At 40.4% G+C, this 19359-nt stretch overlaps 2 protein-coding genes across 2 annotated transcripts; one reads left to right on the top strand and one right to left on the bottom strand.

The window, feature by feature from the left end:
- Positions 1 to 9443: 9443 nt before the first annotated feature.
- LOC139570074 (apoptosis regulator BAX-like) lies at positions 9444 to 11898 on the bottom strand. The gene has a single exon (XM_071391575.1). The coding sequence runs from the start codon at positions 11541 to 11543 to the stop codon at positions 11004 to 11006; it is 540 nt and encodes a 179-aa protein (XP_071247676.1). The 5' UTR covers positions 11544 to 11898; the 3' UTR covers positions 9444 to 11003.
- Positions 11899 to 14199: 2301 nt separating this feature from the next.
- LOC139550324 (transmembrane channel-like protein 5) lies at positions 14200 to 19152 on the top strand. Its single transcript, XM_071364830.1, has 5 exons — positions 14200 to 14268; positions 14695 to 14864; positions 16684 to 16759; positions 16893 to 16990; positions 19059 to 19152. Exons 3-5 carry the CDS (start codon positions 16691 to 16693, stop codon positions 19150 to 19152), a joined length of 261 nt encoding a protein of 86 aa, XP_071220931.1. The 5' UTR covers positions 14200 to 14268; positions 14695 to 14864; positions 16684 to 16690.
- The last annotated feature ends 207 nt before the right edge of the window (positions 19153 to 19359 follow it).

Here is a 19359-nt window from a genome sequence, read left to right as displayed (position 1 = left end):
CTGCTAGTACAGCTAAAGGTACTTGTACTGTACACACAGGTGATGCACCATGTTGAGTCTGCACTCATGCCTGAATGACAGTACACTACATACAGACTGATGTGGCCTTCACTCTTCCTGTATGGCTGGATGGCATAGATAGGTGGTCACAGACACACACACAGTCTGAACTCATGCCTGAATGACAGTACAGCAGTACAGCAAACCTGACCCCAGCAATTCAAACTGGCTGCTGTAGCTTCATTCAGCCCAGTCCATGTAAAAACGATGATTTAACACGTACAGAGGGATCTGTTAGCAGAAAAAACTATTTTGTTAACAAATAGTAAACGCACGAGTTTGATTCTCAGCACATTCTGTTTTGCAGTTTTACATTTCCTGCTGTTCTCTACATTTTACCATAGAGTTGGGGGACTGTTCATATGATATCTGAGTGAGAGTGACTCACAAAATCAACGGGCGCCCCCTGGAGGTCATGGTCCATGGGTACGTGCCCTGTGTGCCCGCTCGGTAATTCAGCCATGATTACTACAAGTTTACTACTAGCTAGACAAACTAGACTGGTTTACCAATCTAACAAATGTTGGGCTAATTGAGTCAGTCAGTGACCATGTCATGGTCCATGGGTACGTGCCCTGTGTGCCCGCTCGGTAATTCAGCCATGATTACTACAAGTTTACTACTAGCTAGACAAACTAGACTGGTTTACCAATCTAACAAATGTTGGGCTAATTGAGTCAGTCAGTGAGTGACATATAACCAAAGGAACACTGCTGATGCACAACTAAGTTTTGAAATTGCACCTTGTGTTTTCTACTATTTTATTATTATTTATTTTTTTACCCCTTTTTCTCCCCAATTTCGTGGTATCCAACAGGTTAAATAAAAAGTCTATGACTATATTAAATGAGGCAATCTGTAGCTCAAACAACACCAAAGCCATCAACCCCACCATTGATAAATCATTATCAATCCAAGTACCATGGTATTTGTTTGCAGGGACTCGTTCGATTATAGAACCATCCGATGAGTAAAGTGGTAATCAATCTGAGACAATCTTACGAGAATTTGAAAACAACATGTATTTAGTTTTGCCTGTATTTAAGTGCAAGTTTTAAATCAGTAAGGGCTTCCTGTACAGCTACAAAAGTGGGACTGTAGCCTTGTCACAGCCAGGTCAGCAGTTGGGGCAATAGCATATATAATAGTATGTATGCTATTGCGGCAATTAGCCTAGTGGTTAGAGCATTGGACTTTTAACCGAAAGGTTGCAAGATCGAATCCCTGAGCTGACAAGGTGAAACTCTGTCGTACTGCCCCTGAACAAGGCAGTTAACCCACTATTCCTAGGCCGTCATTGAAAATAAGAATCTGTTCTTAAATGACCTGCCTTGTTAAATAAAATTCAGCATAACAATTATTATTTTTTAACAGATTGACCAATAGCATTTCTATAAATAGTGAAAAGAACAGGTCCTAGTATCGACCCCTGCGGAACACCTTTATGTACTTCAAGAAATTCAGACTTAACCGCATCAATCACGAAAGCTGAGTTCTGTCACTAAGATAATCATGAAACCATGAAACCATGAACAGGCGTCAGAGCTCAGGCTTATCAAGGATAACTTATTCAATAAAATAGCATGATCAACAATATCAAAAGCTTTTGACAAGTCCACAAACAAAGCAGCACATTTCACTATAGTGTCTAAAGCATTGACAAGATCATTAATAACTCAAGTGGTTGCTGCAATAGTACTAAGCCCAAGTTTAAACCCTGATTGGTTTACATTATAAATACATTTCTCAGGTGAAAAAAAAAAAGAGAGAAGTTGTACATTTACCAAGGATCTGCGCTAAAAAAGGAAGCCTTGAAAAAGGGCGCTAATGATTAAGATCACTACTATGCCCGCCCTTATGGAGTGGCAGCACAAGAGATGATTTCCGTACTTTTGGAATATATCCTGATAAGTGTTAAATAAAACATTTGTGTTATTGGGTGCTGCCACACTTAAGCAGACCAAGATCCAATTGGTCGGCCTCTGTGGATTTCTTGTGGTCTATTGCTAGCAAAGCTTCCGGGACTTATTTTTCTGTAAATAAGCCTAAAAGAAAAGCTTTGACTATCATTTCTATGATCCTTCAGCTAGTTTCCCCCTATCAGCATCCAGCCCAAAATCATTGTGAATAGGCTTAGAAGTTCTTTCAAAGAGATATCCCGCTGAAATAAAATGGTGAATAAATGCATCGTTGATGGCATTTTTTTCTGTATTTAGGCCGATGTCTGAATTAATTTGTTGTGGCAGAGAGGAGGAAGAACCCTTTAGGGATTTGACAGTTTTCCAGAATTTAGCAGGATTCCCATTAAGAGCGGTTACATAATATTCAGATTTAGCCTTACTGATTTGTCTTACACAGATTCCTCAATTGCTTAAAAGCTTGCCAGTCCGGGCCTAAGTCTGTCTTCCTGGACTTGACCCAAGCATCATCTCTTTTATGAATGACTTCTGATAATTCCGGAGTTTACCAGGCAACCGATCTACCTTTAACTTTTAATTTTTTTTGAAGGAAGCATGATTCTCCACAATAGTATTGAAGACATTTGCAAAAAGGCTGCAAGCTAAAACAGGTTCAGGGAAAGCTGAAATACAATCAGTCACTAAGATAAAGATCACGTAAAAAAGCCTGTTCACTGAAGTTTTTAAAGTTCCTCTTTGTGATGTCGCGAGGCTTAGATTTTTGTATTGTCACATCTCTGATACAAACAACTGGGCAACGGTCACTAAAATCTTGGGCGAAGACACCAGTAAAAACATATGTATTCGTTAAAATAAGATCAATCAGAGTTTACTTTTAAGGATCTTTAGGGTTGGTCCATGTAGGCTTAGTCACCAGCTAGGTTAGGTTTAGATCATTACACATGTATTTTAGATTGTCTGAAGCCTGCATTTCCCAATCATAATTGAGGTCACCCAGGATAATAACTTCTGATTTCGTAAAAGAAGACAACAAACTAGTTAACACCTCGTGTCCGCAAATATTAGCCGATGGTGGACGGTAAACACCTATGACAGTTATGGATACATTTTTCCCCAAGCAAAGGCTTAAAGATATTAGCTATAAAAATAAAAAAAATTGGCAAGAGAAATGTATTTCAGTAAAGAAACAGAAAAAATATTTTGATGTATACCAGTTTAGGAAGTAAGCTCCTAATGTTCAGATGCATCAACCCAAGTCCTTTAAGCTTTTTAAAGTCACACGGAGTCTCCAACTGAAACAAGCTACGTTCAATAGGTGTTTGCATGCCTTGTCGGATGGTCGATATTGATATAGTTGGTATGGCTATAAGATTGCATAGAACTCAGTGGATGTTGCTGATGGGAGGACGGCTCACAATAATGGCTGTAACCGAGAAAATGGAATGGCATCAGACACAATGGGAACCATGTGTTTGTTGTATTTGATACCATTCCACCAATTCCGCTCCAGCCATTACTACGAACCCATCCTCCCCAATTAAGGTGCCACCAACCTCCTGTGATAGAACTTCCCCACTTGGCCTATCCTTGTTAGTAATAGAGGAAGGAGTAGACATTTTAATTACTTTTCTAAGGTTGGCACCACAGGCCCTGATGCCGCAGCCAATATGAGAAACTCTCAGAGTAACCAATGATAGAATGTTATAAACTGACTTACATGGGCTTTGGTTGCTATCGTGCATCAGTCCAAGCCCTTGGAAGGGGACGCTGAGTAATAACTTAGACTCACTCATTAGTAACACGTTGAACTTGTATTATGTCCAGGGTTGGGTTTAATTCAGAAAGTAAACCACATGTCAGTGTAATTCCTGAACTGACTGGAATTGAAATACAGTAATCCCTCGTTTATCGCGGGGGTTACGTTCCGAAAATGACCCGCGATAAGTGAAATCCGCGAAATAGAAAACTTCTTTTTTTTTTTACAATTAGCAACTATTACATGTATACAAATACAGTGACTCACGTGTAGGCCGTTTCACTGCTCTTCAGACTGGGCCGCTGCATCCTGACTGCGCTCTGCAGTGTTCTCTTCTTCTGAAGCCCGCGGTGCAGGTGTGTTTGTTCGGGAGAAGAGCATAGTGATAGGCAGCTGTTGTCGCTCTTTTTCTTCTTTGCAAAAAGATCCTTGTACACCGACATGCCACCATCGATTACGTTGGAGAACTGTAATGAACGGCTCATCAAAGGGTCCCATTCCTCAGCTACTCGCTTAAGTTCAGTGGCCATTCGCACCATGGTTGCTAAGCGACCAAGCGTTAGTCCTTCCTTCCTTCCTGGCCAACTTAATGTAAATTTGCCAAGCTGTTTTATGTACGTACACATAACTGCACGAGACGACAAAATGATAGCACAATTCGTAGCATGTTTTGATACAAGAAGCGGGAGTGAGTTTTTAGCGAATCAGAATGCAGAGCACAATGCACCAAAAAAAAATAAAAAATGCATTATGAAAATCCGCGAAATAGCGAATCCGCGATAAGTGAACCGCGAAGTGGCGAGGGATCACTGTACATGTTTTCTACTTCTCATTAAAGTGCCTTCTGTACTGTAAGGAATAGCCTTTATCATGTGATTGACTCTTATAGTTGTGTTGGAATTGAAATGAGATTGATGCCACTTCCCTGTTTGCACATCGCTTAACTTGATCTGTATGTATCTGACCTGATTAAATGCTGTTAGTGGCAAACACACAAATGTGTTTTCCCTCATAAAAAGCTCTAAAAAAGCTCTAGTCTGTTTGGGCTGTGTATATCTTCTATACATACGGCATTAAAGAGATAGTCTGAGATTTTGGCAATTAAGCCCTTAGTCAGATGAACTCGCGGATACCATTTTTATGTCTCTGCATGAAGAGAACGTCAGACTCAGGATGAAAACAATTAGAATCTGGGGCAGGGGGATTTTTAAATATTGTGCCAACAGAGAGGGAATAATGATCATCACAAATATTGATTTGGATCAATAACTGTCATAGGAAGGGAATGATAACAAAAGTAACAAAGTACCGACGACCTGTCTTTGATCAGTAACTAATAGTATTACTCAAATTGAAACAATACTCTGTTATATTACTCATTACCGCAAAAACTATCTGCTAGTATTGTTAAAGGTACACACAGAAACAATCTGCTAGTATTGTTAAAGGTACACACAGAAACAATCTGATAGTATTGTTAAAGGTACACACAGAAACAATCTGCTAGTATTGTTAAAGGTACACACACAGAAACAATCTGCTAGTATTGTTAAAGGTACACACAGAAACAATCTGCTAGTATTGTTAAAGGTACACACAGAAACAATCTGTTAGTATTGTTAAAGGTACACACAGAAACAATCTGCTAGTATTGCTAAAGGTACACACAGAAACAACCTGCTAGTATTGTTAAAGGTACACACAGAAACAATCTGCTAGTATTGTTAAAGGTACACACAGAAACAATCTGCTAGTATTGTTAAAGGTACACACAGAAACAATCTGCTAGTATTGTTAAAGGTACACACAGAAACAATCTGCTAGTATTGTTAAAGGTACACACAGAAACAATCTGCTAGTATTGTTAAAGGTACACACAGAGAAACAATCTGCTAGTATTGTTAAAGGTACACACAGAAACAATCTGCTAGTATTGTTAAAGGTACACACACAGAAACAACCTGCTAGTATTGTTAAAGGTACACACAGAGAAACAATCTGCTAGTATTGTTAAAGGTACACACAGAAACAATCTGCTAGTATTGTTAAAGGTACACACACAGAAACAACCTGCTAGTATTGTTAAAGGTACACACAGAAACAATCTGCTAGTATTGTTAAAGGTACACACAGAAACAATCTGCTAGTATTGTTAAAGGTACACACACAGAAACAACCTGCTAGTATTGTTAAAGGTACACACAGAAACAATCTGCTAGTATTGTTAAAGGTACACACAGAAACAATCTGCTAGTATTGTTAAAGGTACACACAGAGAAACAATCTGATAGTATTGTTAAAGGTACACACAGAAACAATCTGCTAGTATTGTTAAAGGTACACACAGAAACAACCTGCTAGTATTGTTAAAGGTACACACAGAAACAACCTGCTAGTATTGTTAAAGGTACACACAGAAACAACCTGCTAGTATTGTTAAAGGTACACACAGAAACAACCTGCTAGTATTGTTAAAGGTACACACAGAAACAATCTGCTAGTATTGTTAAAGGTACACACAGAAACAATCTGATAGTATTGTTAAAGGTACACACAGAAACAACCTGATAGTATTGTTAAAGGTACACACAGAAACAACCTGCTAGTATTGTTAAAGGTACACACAGAAACAATCTGCTAGTATTGTTAAAGGTACACACAGAAACAATCTGCTAGTATTGTTAAAGGTACACACACAGAAACAACCTGCTAGTATTGTTAAAGGTACACACAGAGAAACAATCTGATAGTATTGTTAAAGGTACACACAGAAACAATCTGATAGTATTGTTAAAGGTACACACAGAAACAATCTGCTAGTATTGTTAAAGGTACACACAGAAACAATCTGCTAGTATTGTTAAAGGTACACACAGAAACAATCTGCTAGTATTGTTAAAGGTACACACAGAAACAATCTGCTAGTATTGTTAAAGGTACACACACAGAAACAATCTGCTAGTATTGTTAAAGGTACACACAGAAACAACCTGATAGTATTGTTAAAGGTACACACACAGAAACAATCTGCTAGTATTGTTAAAGGTACACACAGAAACAACCTGCTAGTATTGTTAAAGGTACACACAGAAACAATCTGCTAGTATTGTTAAAGGTACACACAGAAACAATCTGTTAGTATTGTTAAAGGTACACACAGAAACAACCTGATAGTATTGTTAAAGGTACACACAGAAACAATCTGCTAGTATTGTTAAAGGTACACACAGAAACAATCTGCTAGTATTGTTAAAGGTACACACACAGAAACAATCTGCTAGTATTGTTAAAGGTACACACACAGAAACAATCTGCTAGTATTGTTAAAGGTACACACACAGAAACAATCTGCTAGTATTGTTAAAGGTACACACAGAAACAACCTGATAGTATTGTTAAAGGTACACACACAGAAACAATCTGCTAGTATTGTTAAAGGTACACACAGAAACAACCTGATAGTATTGTTAAAGGTACACACACAGAAACAATCTGCTAGTATTGTTAAAGGTACACACACAGAAACAATCTGCTAGTATTGTTAAAGGTACACACAGAAACAACCTGATAGTATTGTTAAAGGTACACACACAGAAACAATCTGCTAGTATTGTTAAAGGTACACACACAGAAACAATCTGCTAGTATTGTTAAAGGTACACACACAGAAACAATCTGCTAGTATTGTTAAAGGTACACACAGAAACAATCTGCTAGTATTGCTAAAGGTACACACACAGAAACAATCTGCTAGTATTGCTAAAGGTACACACAGAAACAATCTGATAGTATTGTTAAAGGTACACACAGAAACAATCTGATAGTATTGTTAAAGGTACACACACAGAAACAACCTGCTAGTATTGTTAAAGGTACACACAGAAACTATCTGCTAGTATTGTTAAAGGTACACACAGAAACAATCTGCTAGTATTGTTAAAGGTACACACACAGAAACAATCTGCTAGTATTGTTAAAGGTACACACACAGAAACAATCTGCTAGTATTGCTAAAGGTACACACAGAAACAATCTGCTAGTATTGTTAAAGGTACACACACAGAAACAATCTGCTAGTATTGTTAAAGGTACACACAGAAACAATCTGATAGTATTGTTAAAGGTACACACAGAAACAATCTGCTAGTATTGTTAAAGGTACACACAGAAACAATCTGCTAGTATTGTTAAAGGTACACACAGAAACAACCTGCTAGTATTGTTAAAGGTACACACAGAAACAATCTGCTAGTATTGTTAAAGGTACACACAGAAACAATCTGCTAGTATTGTTAAAGGTACACACAGAAACAATCTGCTAGTATTGTTAAAGGTACACACAGAAACAACCTGCTAGTATTGTTAAAGGTACACACAGAAACAATCTGCTAGTATTGTTAAAGGTACACACAGAAACAATCTGATAGTATTGTTAAAGGTACACACAGAAACAATCTGCTAGTATTGTTAAAGGTACACACAGAAACAATCTGCTAGTATTGTTAAAGGTACACACAGAAACAATCTGCTAGTATTGTTAAAGGTACACACAGAAACAATCTGATAGTATTGTTAAAGGTACACACACAATGTGATGCAACATGTTCAGTCTGGAACTGAGGTGTGTGCATTTTGACTTGAATTGGCCTTCACTCTACCTGTTAGACTACATGGTTACACACTCTGTCGTAGTTTGCCAAAGTCTTTTGCACTTCTTCAAAAAAATATGAACACTTCCCTGTTCTGTTCAGTCTGTGGTAACTATTCCAAATAATACACTCCTAGAACACACACATCAACAGACACACATCAACACACACACACACACACACACACACATCAACACACACACACACACACACACACACACACACACACACACACACACACACACACCAACACACACACATCAACACACACACACACATCAACACACACACATCAACACACACACATCAACACACACATCCAAAGAGGGTTTCACTTTGAGGAACGTATCTTTATTGAAGAGAACATGTTTGTGTGTTTGTCATGAACTGTTGTTATAGACATGAGGTCAGATTAGGGCTGTGGAGGTTGCAAAAAGTTGCATGAAAGGCATGAGCTCTGCTTAGTTTTTTGTGTGTGCAATCTGTACACACTTCATCAGCCTCTCATTCACAATTTGACAAGCACTTAATAATGCCTCGAATTTCCCGGCGGCATCCCCTTTGTGTGGCCGTAACCCCCCCCCCTCCCCCCCTAAAAAAATCCTGGCCTTTTGCGGCCAGCAACCGTTGTGCCCTTAGGCTGAATATAATAATTATAATTCCCTTCTCCAGGCTTTGTGCCCTTGGGCTGAATATAATAATTATAATTCCCTTCTCCAGGCTTTGTGCCCTTGGGCTGAATATAATAATTATAATTCCCTTCTCCAGGCTTTGTGCCCTTGGGCTGAATGTAATAATTATAATTCCCTTCTCCAGGCTTTGTGCCCTTGGGCTGAATATAATAATTATAATTCCCTTCTCCAGGCTTTGTGCCCTTGGGCTGAATATAATAATTATAATTCCCTTCTCCAGGCTTTGTGCCCTTGGGCTGAATATAATAATTATAATTCCCTTCTCCAGGCTTTGTGCCCTTGGGCTGAATATAATAATTATAATTCCCTTCTCCAGGCTTTGTGCCCTTGGGCTGAATATAATAATTATAATTCCCTTCTCCAGGCTTTGTGCCCTTGGGCTGAATATAATAATTATAATTCCCTTCTCCAGGCTTTGTGCTCCGAAGCTCCTCTGACTCACATGGCTCTCTCACATATTTAAATTATTGTTACCCATCATGTGATGGGCATTGGGTACACTCAAAAAGTCTTAGTTTCCTTCCAGACCTTAAACAAATGGTCTTCTGATGTAATTCAAGCATTGACATGGACTCAGAACATCCAATTTCGTTATTTCTCTATGAACAATTTTTTTTTTTTTTTAACAATACAAATCTAAAAACAGGAAAAATGAAACAGAGAAAACAGAATTGGGGAAAATATAAAACAATTTGAGAAAAGTAAATAACATATTTGGTAGCGTCCCCCTTAGAGTTGTTTATTAACCATTATTTGACCAGGTATATTGACAGAAAACATAGTGCACTACTTTCTCTTGTACACTAAGGACCTGGGGAAGAGTTGACAACATAGTACACTACTTTCTCTTGTACACTAAGGACCAGGGGAAGAGTTGACAACATAGTACACTACTTTCTCTTGTACACTAAGGACCTGGGGAAGAGTTGACAACATAGTGCACTACTTTCTCTTGTACACTAAGGACCAGGGGAAGAGTTGACAACATAGTACACTACTTTCTCTTGTACACTAAGGACCTGGGGAAGAGTTGACAACATAGTACACTACTTTCTCTTGTACACTAAGGACCTGGGGAAGAGTTGACAACATAGTACACTACTTTCTCTTGTACACTAAGGACCAGGGGAAGAGTTGACAACATAGTACACTACTTTCTCTTGTACACTAAGGACCTGGGGAAGAGTTGACAACATAGTACACTACTTTCTCTTGTACACTAAGGACCTGGGGAAGAGTTGACAACATAGTACACTACTTTCTCTTGTACACTAAGGACCAGGGGAAGAGTTGACAACATAGTACACTACTTTCTCTTGTACACTAAGGACCAGGGGAAGAGTTGACAACATAGTGCACTACTTTCTCTTGTACACTAAGGACCAGGGGAAGAGTTGACAACATAGTACACTACTTTCTCTTGTACACTAAGGACCTGGGGAAGAGTTGACAACATAGTGCACTACTTTCTCTTGTACACTAAGGACCAGGGGAAGAGTTGACAACATAGTACACTACTTTCTCTTGTACACTAAGGACCAGGGGAAGAGTTGACAACATAGTACACTACTTTCTCTTGTACACTAAGGACCTGGGGAAGAGTTGACAACATAGTACACTACTTTCTCTTGTACACTAAGGACCAGGGGAAGAGTTGACAACATAGTACACTACTTTCTCTTGTACACTAAGGACGAGGGGAAGAGTTGCAGGGAGAGGAGAAGAGAAGAATGTTCCTATTTGAAAGCTAGAAAACAATGAGTAGCTCACGACATGTTAATTTTTTTTTTTAAATTTAGCTCTCATGCTAGAAAAGGACCCCTGATCTACATACTATACTACTAGGGTTAACTTGGTATTCTCCACAGAAGGAGAGTATATTTTCTATATCTATTGTCTATCTGGGTTTCTTCTCCCTGTAAAGAGCTCAGCGATGCTTCCTCCAGTATGCTATGGCTGCAGCACAAGCCAGTGAAGCCAGGAGCGTCACGCTGCACCACCATGCCACCTTTCGGGACGCTTTCCATACTTCCTGACTGATCCAAGGGAGAAGGTTTTCCCTGATTAACTGTAGAGTCCAGTTGATTATGTTAACCATGACTTGGGGTTGGTTCTGTGCATGTGCTCTGTGAATAAGCTTGTAGGCCAGGTGATGAAGGGCTGCCACTTTGCCCAAGTTGATTCCACCTGTGAAAAGCTCCTTGGTTGTTCCAAAGAAAACATCCTGGATAGAACAGACCGGGACTTCACTCATTAAGCGTTGAAGCTCAGCATTTGTGTTCAGTGCCTCAGTAGTCTTCAGTAGCTGTTCCACAATCTCTTTTAACACATGACCCTGGAGTTCATTAGGTGTTCCACCCAGCTCTTCAGGAGACATCTGTATCCCTTCTGCTCTGAATCTCTCTATAACGTAGCCTCTCAGAATTACAGCTGCTACCTCCATTATACTGTCATAATACCACACCATCTTCACCTCCGGCTGCACCGCAAGCCTCCTCTCTGCCCGTTTCCTATCTCTCTCCACCGTCTGCAATCGCTGAGAAGTCACTTACAGGCGCAATTTAAGTCCTTAAGTTCTTGAACTGTTTAACAAAACAAGTGGCGGGGTGATCACTTTGTTGTTTTGGATTTGAGACTGCCTCTTAAGTCCTACTGTTGCTGGTCTTCCTCTGGAGAAGCCTGTCCTGGACAACAACCTCTAGGCAGAGATCTATACAGATAGGAATATAGACGTTTCAATCGATGCGTAGATAACGTAGACTAGTGGTCTAATCAACCAATGTTACGGCTGTCTGGACCGTTCCCTCCAGTAGAAGAGGCTGTCCACCACAGACGGAAACAAAACAGAAAGGGAAATGATTGTATATTTCTGGGAAACTAAGACTGTGTGTGTGTGTGTTTGTGTGTGTTGCTAACTATGACATGCAGACATGCAGTCCAACAGGTAGAGCGAAAGTGTCACGCTCGTTGATGGAAGAATCAGACCAAGGTGCAGCGTGGGAAGCGTACATCATTTTATTAGATGAACATGAAAAAACAATAAACTACAACCGAACGTGAAGCTACATGCAGTGCAGAAAGCAACTACACACAAACAAGATCCCACAAACTAAAGGTGGCAAAAGGCTGCCTAAGTATGATCCCCAATCAGAGACAACGATAGACAGCTGCCTCTGATGGGGAACCATACAAAGAAATAGAAAACATAGATTGCCCACCCTAGTCGGCGTGACAGAAAGCCACATCAGCCTGTATGTAGAGAGTTCTAACCAAAATAATGAATATTTTTTAAAGGGACAGTAATAGAATGTGTCCCAAATGCTACCCTATTCCTTCTTTAGTGCTCTACTTTTGACCAGCGCCTTGCACCCTATTCCCTATATAGTGCACTACTTTTGACCAGGGCCTGGCACCCTATTCCTTATTTAGTGCACTACTTTTGACCAGGGCCTAGCACCCTATTCCCTATACCAGTGTTTCTCAACTCCAGCATACACTTCTCTTGTAGCCCCGGAGAACTGATTCAACTCATTGAGAGCTTGATGATTAGTTGACAAGTTAAATCAGGTGTGTTTGTCCGGGGCTACAACAAAAATGTGTCCTGTTGGAGATACTGGAGGACTGGAGTAGAGAAACACTGCCCTAGACAGTGCACTTATTTTGACTAGATGTCGATTTAATGACAGTAACAGCAAAGAGTCGCAAGATTTGTACTGAAACCTCAAACTGTAATAAGCCTGTGTGTAGCTGGTGTAGAGGAGTCAGGCGCAGGACAGCAGATATCAGTAATCAATGTAATTTACTCAAAGAATCAATAATACAACGCAATACTTTAGCCCACAATAACGAACCGTATTACAAACAATCACTCACAAACAAACATGGGGGTTAAATAATGAACAAGTAATTGGGGGATTGAAACCAAGTGTGTAAAACAAAGACAAAACAAATGGAAAATGAAAAGTGGATCGGGGATGGCTAGAAGGCCGGTGACGTCGATCGCCGAACAAGGAGAAGGACCGACTTCGGCGGAAGTCGTGACACTAACTGTTGATTTGTATTGAAACATCCAACTCTGTTGATTTGTATTGAAACATCCAACTCTGTTGATTTGTATTGTAACATCCAACTCTGTTGATTTGTATTGAAACATCCAACTCTGTTGATTTGTATTGAAACATCCAACTCTGTTGATTTGTATTGAAACATCCAACTCTGTTGATTTGTATTGAAACATCCAACTCTGTTGATTTGTATTGAAACATCCAACTCTGTTGATTTGTAATGAAACATCCAACTCTGTTGATTTGTATTGAAACATCCAACTCTGTTGATTTGTATTGAAACATCCAACTCTGTTGATTTGTATTGAAACATCCAACTCTGTTGATTTGTAATGAAACATCCAACTCTGTTGATTTGTATTGAAACATCCAACTCTATTGATTTGTATTGAAACATCCAACTCTGTTGATTTGTATTGAAACGTCCAACTCTGTTGATTTGTATTGAAACATCCAACTCTGTTGATTTGTAATGAAACATCCAACTCTGTTGATTTGTATTGAAACATCCAACTCTGTTGATTTGTATTGAAACATCCAACTCTGTTGATTTGTATTGAAACATCCAACTCTGTTGATTTGTATTGAAACATCCAACTCTGTTGATTTGTATTGAAACATCCAACTCTGTTGATTTGTATTGAAACATCCAACTCTGTTGATTTGTATTGAAACATCCAACTCTGTTGATTTGTAATGAAACATCCAACTCTGTTGATTTGTATTGAAACATCCAACTCTGTTGATTTGTATTGAAACATCCAACTCTGTTGATTTGGATTGAAACATCCAACTCTGTTGATTTGGATTGAAACATCCAACTCTGACCTTGTAGCTTGGTTGAGTAGGCTATTGCATGCAAAATGCATCCTTGGGGGGCTGGGTGAACAGACAGAATGAAACACACATCCACACAAACACACACACACACACATCCACACAAACACACACACATACCCATCTTAATAGCTGTGTTTGTCTAGGAGTCTCTAAGGGAGAGCAGAGTGGAGAGAGAGCTGTCTGTGTCAGACAAGATGAGGGCCTGTCTGGTCCGTCTGGCTTCTGTCTGTCTGTCTGGCTACTGGGGCCTGTGTGGCTGTCTACTACCTCTGTCAACACAACCTGCAGGTCAGTAGCACAAACACACACCACAAACACACACTCACAGTTTAATGTGTTGTACTGTCACCTGGAACTACCACGGTAAATATATATGTTTACTGTGTATGTGGTGTCTGTTTCTGTGTGTATGCGTCCATGTTATATGTGTGTATGGGTCCATGTGATGTGTGTGTCTGTGTATGGGACCATGTGATGTGTGTCTGTGTATGTGTGACCATGTGATGTGTGTCTGTGTATGGGTCCATGTGATGTGTGTGTGTGTATGGGTCCATGTGATGTGTGTGTGTGTGTATGGGTCCATGTGCTGTGTGTGTGTGTGTGTATGTACGGGTCCATGTGATGTGTGTGTATGGGTCCATGTGATGTGTGTGTGTGTGGGTCCATGTGATGTGTGTGTGTGGGTCCATGTGATGTGTGTGTGTATTCCTCCAGTGTGTGGTAGCGTCCCCCAGTCCAGAGGATGTCCTGACAGAGGCCTGGTCTCTGCTGCTGCCTGTAGCAGTGTGTGTCCTCAACACCTTCATATCACTACTCTACACACACACACACAGACTGGAGCGCTACGATAGCCCACGTACACGCGTCTACGTCACGGTGCTCAGGTAACGTACACACACACACACACACACAGTACACCCACAGTACACACACACACACACACACACACTCACGCACACACAGTACACAGTACACACACACCCTCAGTAGTAGGTAACATGTTATTGTCTCTACTCTGTGACTGTAACACCCCAGACCCTCAGTAGTAGGTAACATGTTATTGTCTCTACTCTGTGACTGTAACACCCCAGACCCTCAGTAGTAGGTAACATGTTATTGTCTCTACTCTGTGACTGTAACACCCCAGACCCTCAGTAGTAGGGGACATGTTATTGTCTCTACTCTGTGACTGTAACACCTCAGACCCTCAGTAGTAGGTAACATGTTATTGTCTCTACTCTGTGACTGTAACACCCCAGACCCTCAGTAGTAGGGGACATGTTATTGTCTCTACTCTGTGACTGTAACACCCCAGACCCTCAGTAGTAGGTAACATGTTATTGTCTCTACTCTGTGACTGTAACACCCCAGACCCTCAGTAGTAGGGGACATGTTATTGTCTCTACTCTGTGACTGTAACACCCCAGGCCCTCAGTAGTAGGTAACATGTTATTGTCTCTACTCTGTGACTGTAACACCCCAGACCCTCAGTAGTAGGGGACATGTTATTGTCTCTACTCTGTGACTGTAACACCCCAGACCCTCAGTAGTAGGTAACATGTTATTGTCTCTACTCTGTGACTGTAACACCCCAGACCCTCAGTAGTAGGGGACATGTTATTGTCTCTACTCTGTGACTGTAACACCCCAGACCCTCAGTAGTAGGGGACATGTTATTGTCTCTACTCTGTGACTGTAACACCCCAGACCCTCAGTAGTAGGGGACATGTTATTGTCTCTACTCTGTGACTGTAACACCCCAGACCCTCAGTAGTAGGTAACATGTTATTGTCTCTACTCTGTGACTAACAGCCCAGACCCTCAGTAGTAGGGGACATGTTATTGTCTCTACTCTGTGACTGTAACACCCCAGACCCTCAGTAGTAGGTAACATGTTATTGTCTCTACTCTGTGACTGTAACACCCCAGACCCTCAGTAGTAGGTAACATGTTATTGTCTCTACTCTGTGACTGAAACACCCCAGACCCTCAGTAGTAGGGGACATGTTATTGTCTCTACTCTGTGACTGTAACACCCCAGACCCTCAGTAGTAGGTAACATGTTATTGTCTCTACTCTGTGACTGTAACACCCCAGACCCTCAGTAGTAGGTAACATGTTATTGTCTCTACTCTGTGACTGTAACACCCCAGACCCTCAGTAGTAGGGGACATGTTATTGTCTCTACTCTGTGACTGTAACACCCCAGACCCTCAGTAGTAGATGACATGTTATTGTCTCTACTCTGTGACTGTAACACCCCAGACCCTCAGTAGTAGGTAACATGTTATTGTCTCTACTCTGTGACTGTAACACCCCAGACCCTCAGTAGTAGGTAACATGTTATTGTCTCTACTCTGTGACTGTAACACCCCAGACCCTCAGTAGTAGGTAACATGTTATTGTCTCTACTCTGTGACTGTAACACCCGAGGCCCTCAGTAGTAGGTAACATGTTATTGTCTCTACTCTGTGACTGTAACACCCCAGACCCTCAGTAGTAGGTAACATGTTATTGTCTCTACTCTGTGACTGTAACACCCCAGACCCTCAGTAGTAGGTAACATGTTATTGTCTCTACTCTGTGACTAACACCCGAGGCCCTCAGTAGTAGGGGACATGTTATTGTCTCTACTCTGTGACTGTAACACCCCAGACCCTCAGTAGTAGGTAACATGTTATTGTCTCTACTCTGTGACTGCAGGAATGCTATGCTGAAGGTGTCTATCCTAGCAGTGTTGTGTTACTACTGGTTAGCGCTGGTCCCCAGCAACGTCCCGGTAAGAACTACTACACACATATTGTCTGAGTCACATACAGCACCCTATTCCCTGTATAGTGCACTACTTTTGACCAGGGTGTGTGTCTGTGTGTGTGTCTGTGTGTGTGTCTGTGTGTGCGTGCGTCCTACAGTGCTGGGAGTCGTTTGTTGGTCAGGATGTGTACCGGCTGGTCATAGTGGACTTCATCTTCTGTCTGCTGGGATCCTTCTGTGGAGAATACCTCTACAAGTACAGCTGTCCTTACTATATAATACTATAGAGAATACCTCTACAAGTACAGCTGTCCTTACTATACAATACTATATTACTATACTGTGGAGAATACCTCTACAAGTACAGCTGTCCTTACTATATTATACTATATTACTATACTGTGGAGAATACATCTACAAGTACAGCTGTCTATACTATACTATATTACTATATTGTGGAGAATACCTCTACAAGTGCAGCTGTCCTTACTATATTATACTATAGTACTATACTGTGGAGAATACCTCTACAAGTACAGCTGTCCTTACTATACTATATTATATTACTATACTGTGGAGAATACCTCTACAAGTACAGCTGTCCATACTATACTATATTATATTACTATACTGTGGAGAATACCTCTACAAGTACAGCTGTCCATATTATACTATATTGCTATACTGTGGAGAATACCTCTACATGTACAGCTGTCTTTACTATACTATACTATACTACTATACTAAGGAGAATACCTATACAAGTACAGCTGTCCATACTATACTATAATTACTATACTGTGGAGAATACCTCTACAAATACAGCTGACTTTACTATACTATATTACTATACTGTGGAGAATACCTCTACAAGTACAGCTGTCCATACTATACTATATTACTATACTGTGGAGAATACCTCTACAAATACAGCTGTCTTTACTATACTATACTATATTACTATACTGTGGAGAGTACCTACATGTACAGCTGTCCGTACTATACTGTGGAGAATACCTCTACAAGTACAGCTGTCCTTACTATACTATACTAGACTGTGGAGAATACCTCTACAAGTACAGCTGTCCTTACTATACTATACTATAGAGAATACATCTACAAGTACATCTGTCTTTACTATACTATAGAGAATACATCTACAAGTACAGCTGTCCGTACTATACTATACTATACTATGGAGAATACCTCTACAAGTACAGCTGTCCATACTATACTAGACTGTGGAGAATACATCTACAAGTACAGCTGTTCTTACTATACTATACTATAGAGAATACCTCTACAAATACAGCTGTCCTTACTATACTATACTAGACTGTGGAGAATACCTCTACAAGTACAGATGTCCTTACTATACTATACTATACTGTGGAGAATACCTCTACAAGTGCAGTACTTATATTGGAGCTGGGATGATCAACACCGACCACTTATCACAGTCATTTTGCTGATATCGTTCATTACGATAAGTCGCCTATACTAGAGAAATGTGAAGTTTGAAATAAGTTTGCTAATATGGATGATTGATGGCTACAACAGTCAGACTAGTAGTAGTAGTTTTTAAAGGGTCATTAAAAACCAACTGTGGTGCACATCAATGTTATAACTAGTATAGTACTGTAAACACTGAGTGTACAAAACATTAAGAACACCTTCCTAATATTGAGTTGCACCCCCTTTTACCCTCAGAACAGCCTCAATTCGTCAGGGCATTAGACTCTACAAGGTGTTGAAAGCGTTCCACAGGGATGCTGGCCCATATTGACTCCAATGCTTCCCACAGTGGTGTCCAGTTGTCTGGATGTCCTTTGGGTAGTGAACGATTCTTGATACACACAGAAACTGTGGAGTGTGAAAAACCCAGCAGCGTTGCAGTTCTTGACACAAACCGGTGCGCCTGGCACCTACTACCATACCCCGTTCAAAGGCACTTAAATATTTTGTCTTGCCCATTTACCCTCTGAATGGCACACATACACTATCCATGTCTCAATTGTCTCAAGGCTTAAAAATCCTTCTTTACCCAGGTCTCCTCCCCTTCATCTACACTGATTGAAGTGGATTTAACAGGTGACATCAATGAGGGATCATAGCTTTCACCTGGATTCACCTGGTCAGTCTATGTCATGGAAAGAGCCGGTGTTCATAATGTTTTGTCAACTCAGTGTCTATCCTCTCTTCTACAAGTATGCGCATCTATCTGTGGTTATTCCATGTTTAGCATATTTACAAAAATACACTTGTATAGATAGTTTTATATTTAACTCCAACATGGACTCAAGCACACCTGTTGTTGTCTTTAGTGTGATCGCCACCAGGTGTGTTGTGAAGCCGGCAGAGTTTGACGTGGCCAGGAACGTTCTAGATCTGATCAACGCTCAGACCCTGGCCTGGTAGAGTAACCTAGTTATACCCTCTCTGCCTCTCTAGTAACCTATATCTATACCCTCTCTGCTTCTCTAGTAACCTATATCTATACCCTCTCTGCTTCTCTAGTAACCTATATATCTATACCCTCTCTAGTATCCTATATCCTCTCTGCTTCTCTAGTAACCGATATCTATACCCTCTGCCTCTCTAGTAACCTATATCTATACCCTCTCT

The sequence above is a fragment of the Salvelinus alpinus genome, chromosome 1 (genome assembly GCF_045679555.1).
Source record: "Salvelinus alpinus chromosome 1, SLU_Salpinus.1, whole genome shotgun sequence".
NCBI lineage: Eukaryota > Metazoa > Chordata > Actinopteri > Salmoniformes > Salmonidae > Salvelinus > Salvelinus alpinus.
Note: the sequence above shows the minus strand (reverse complement) of the source record. Positions and strands in the feature narration are given on the sequence as shown.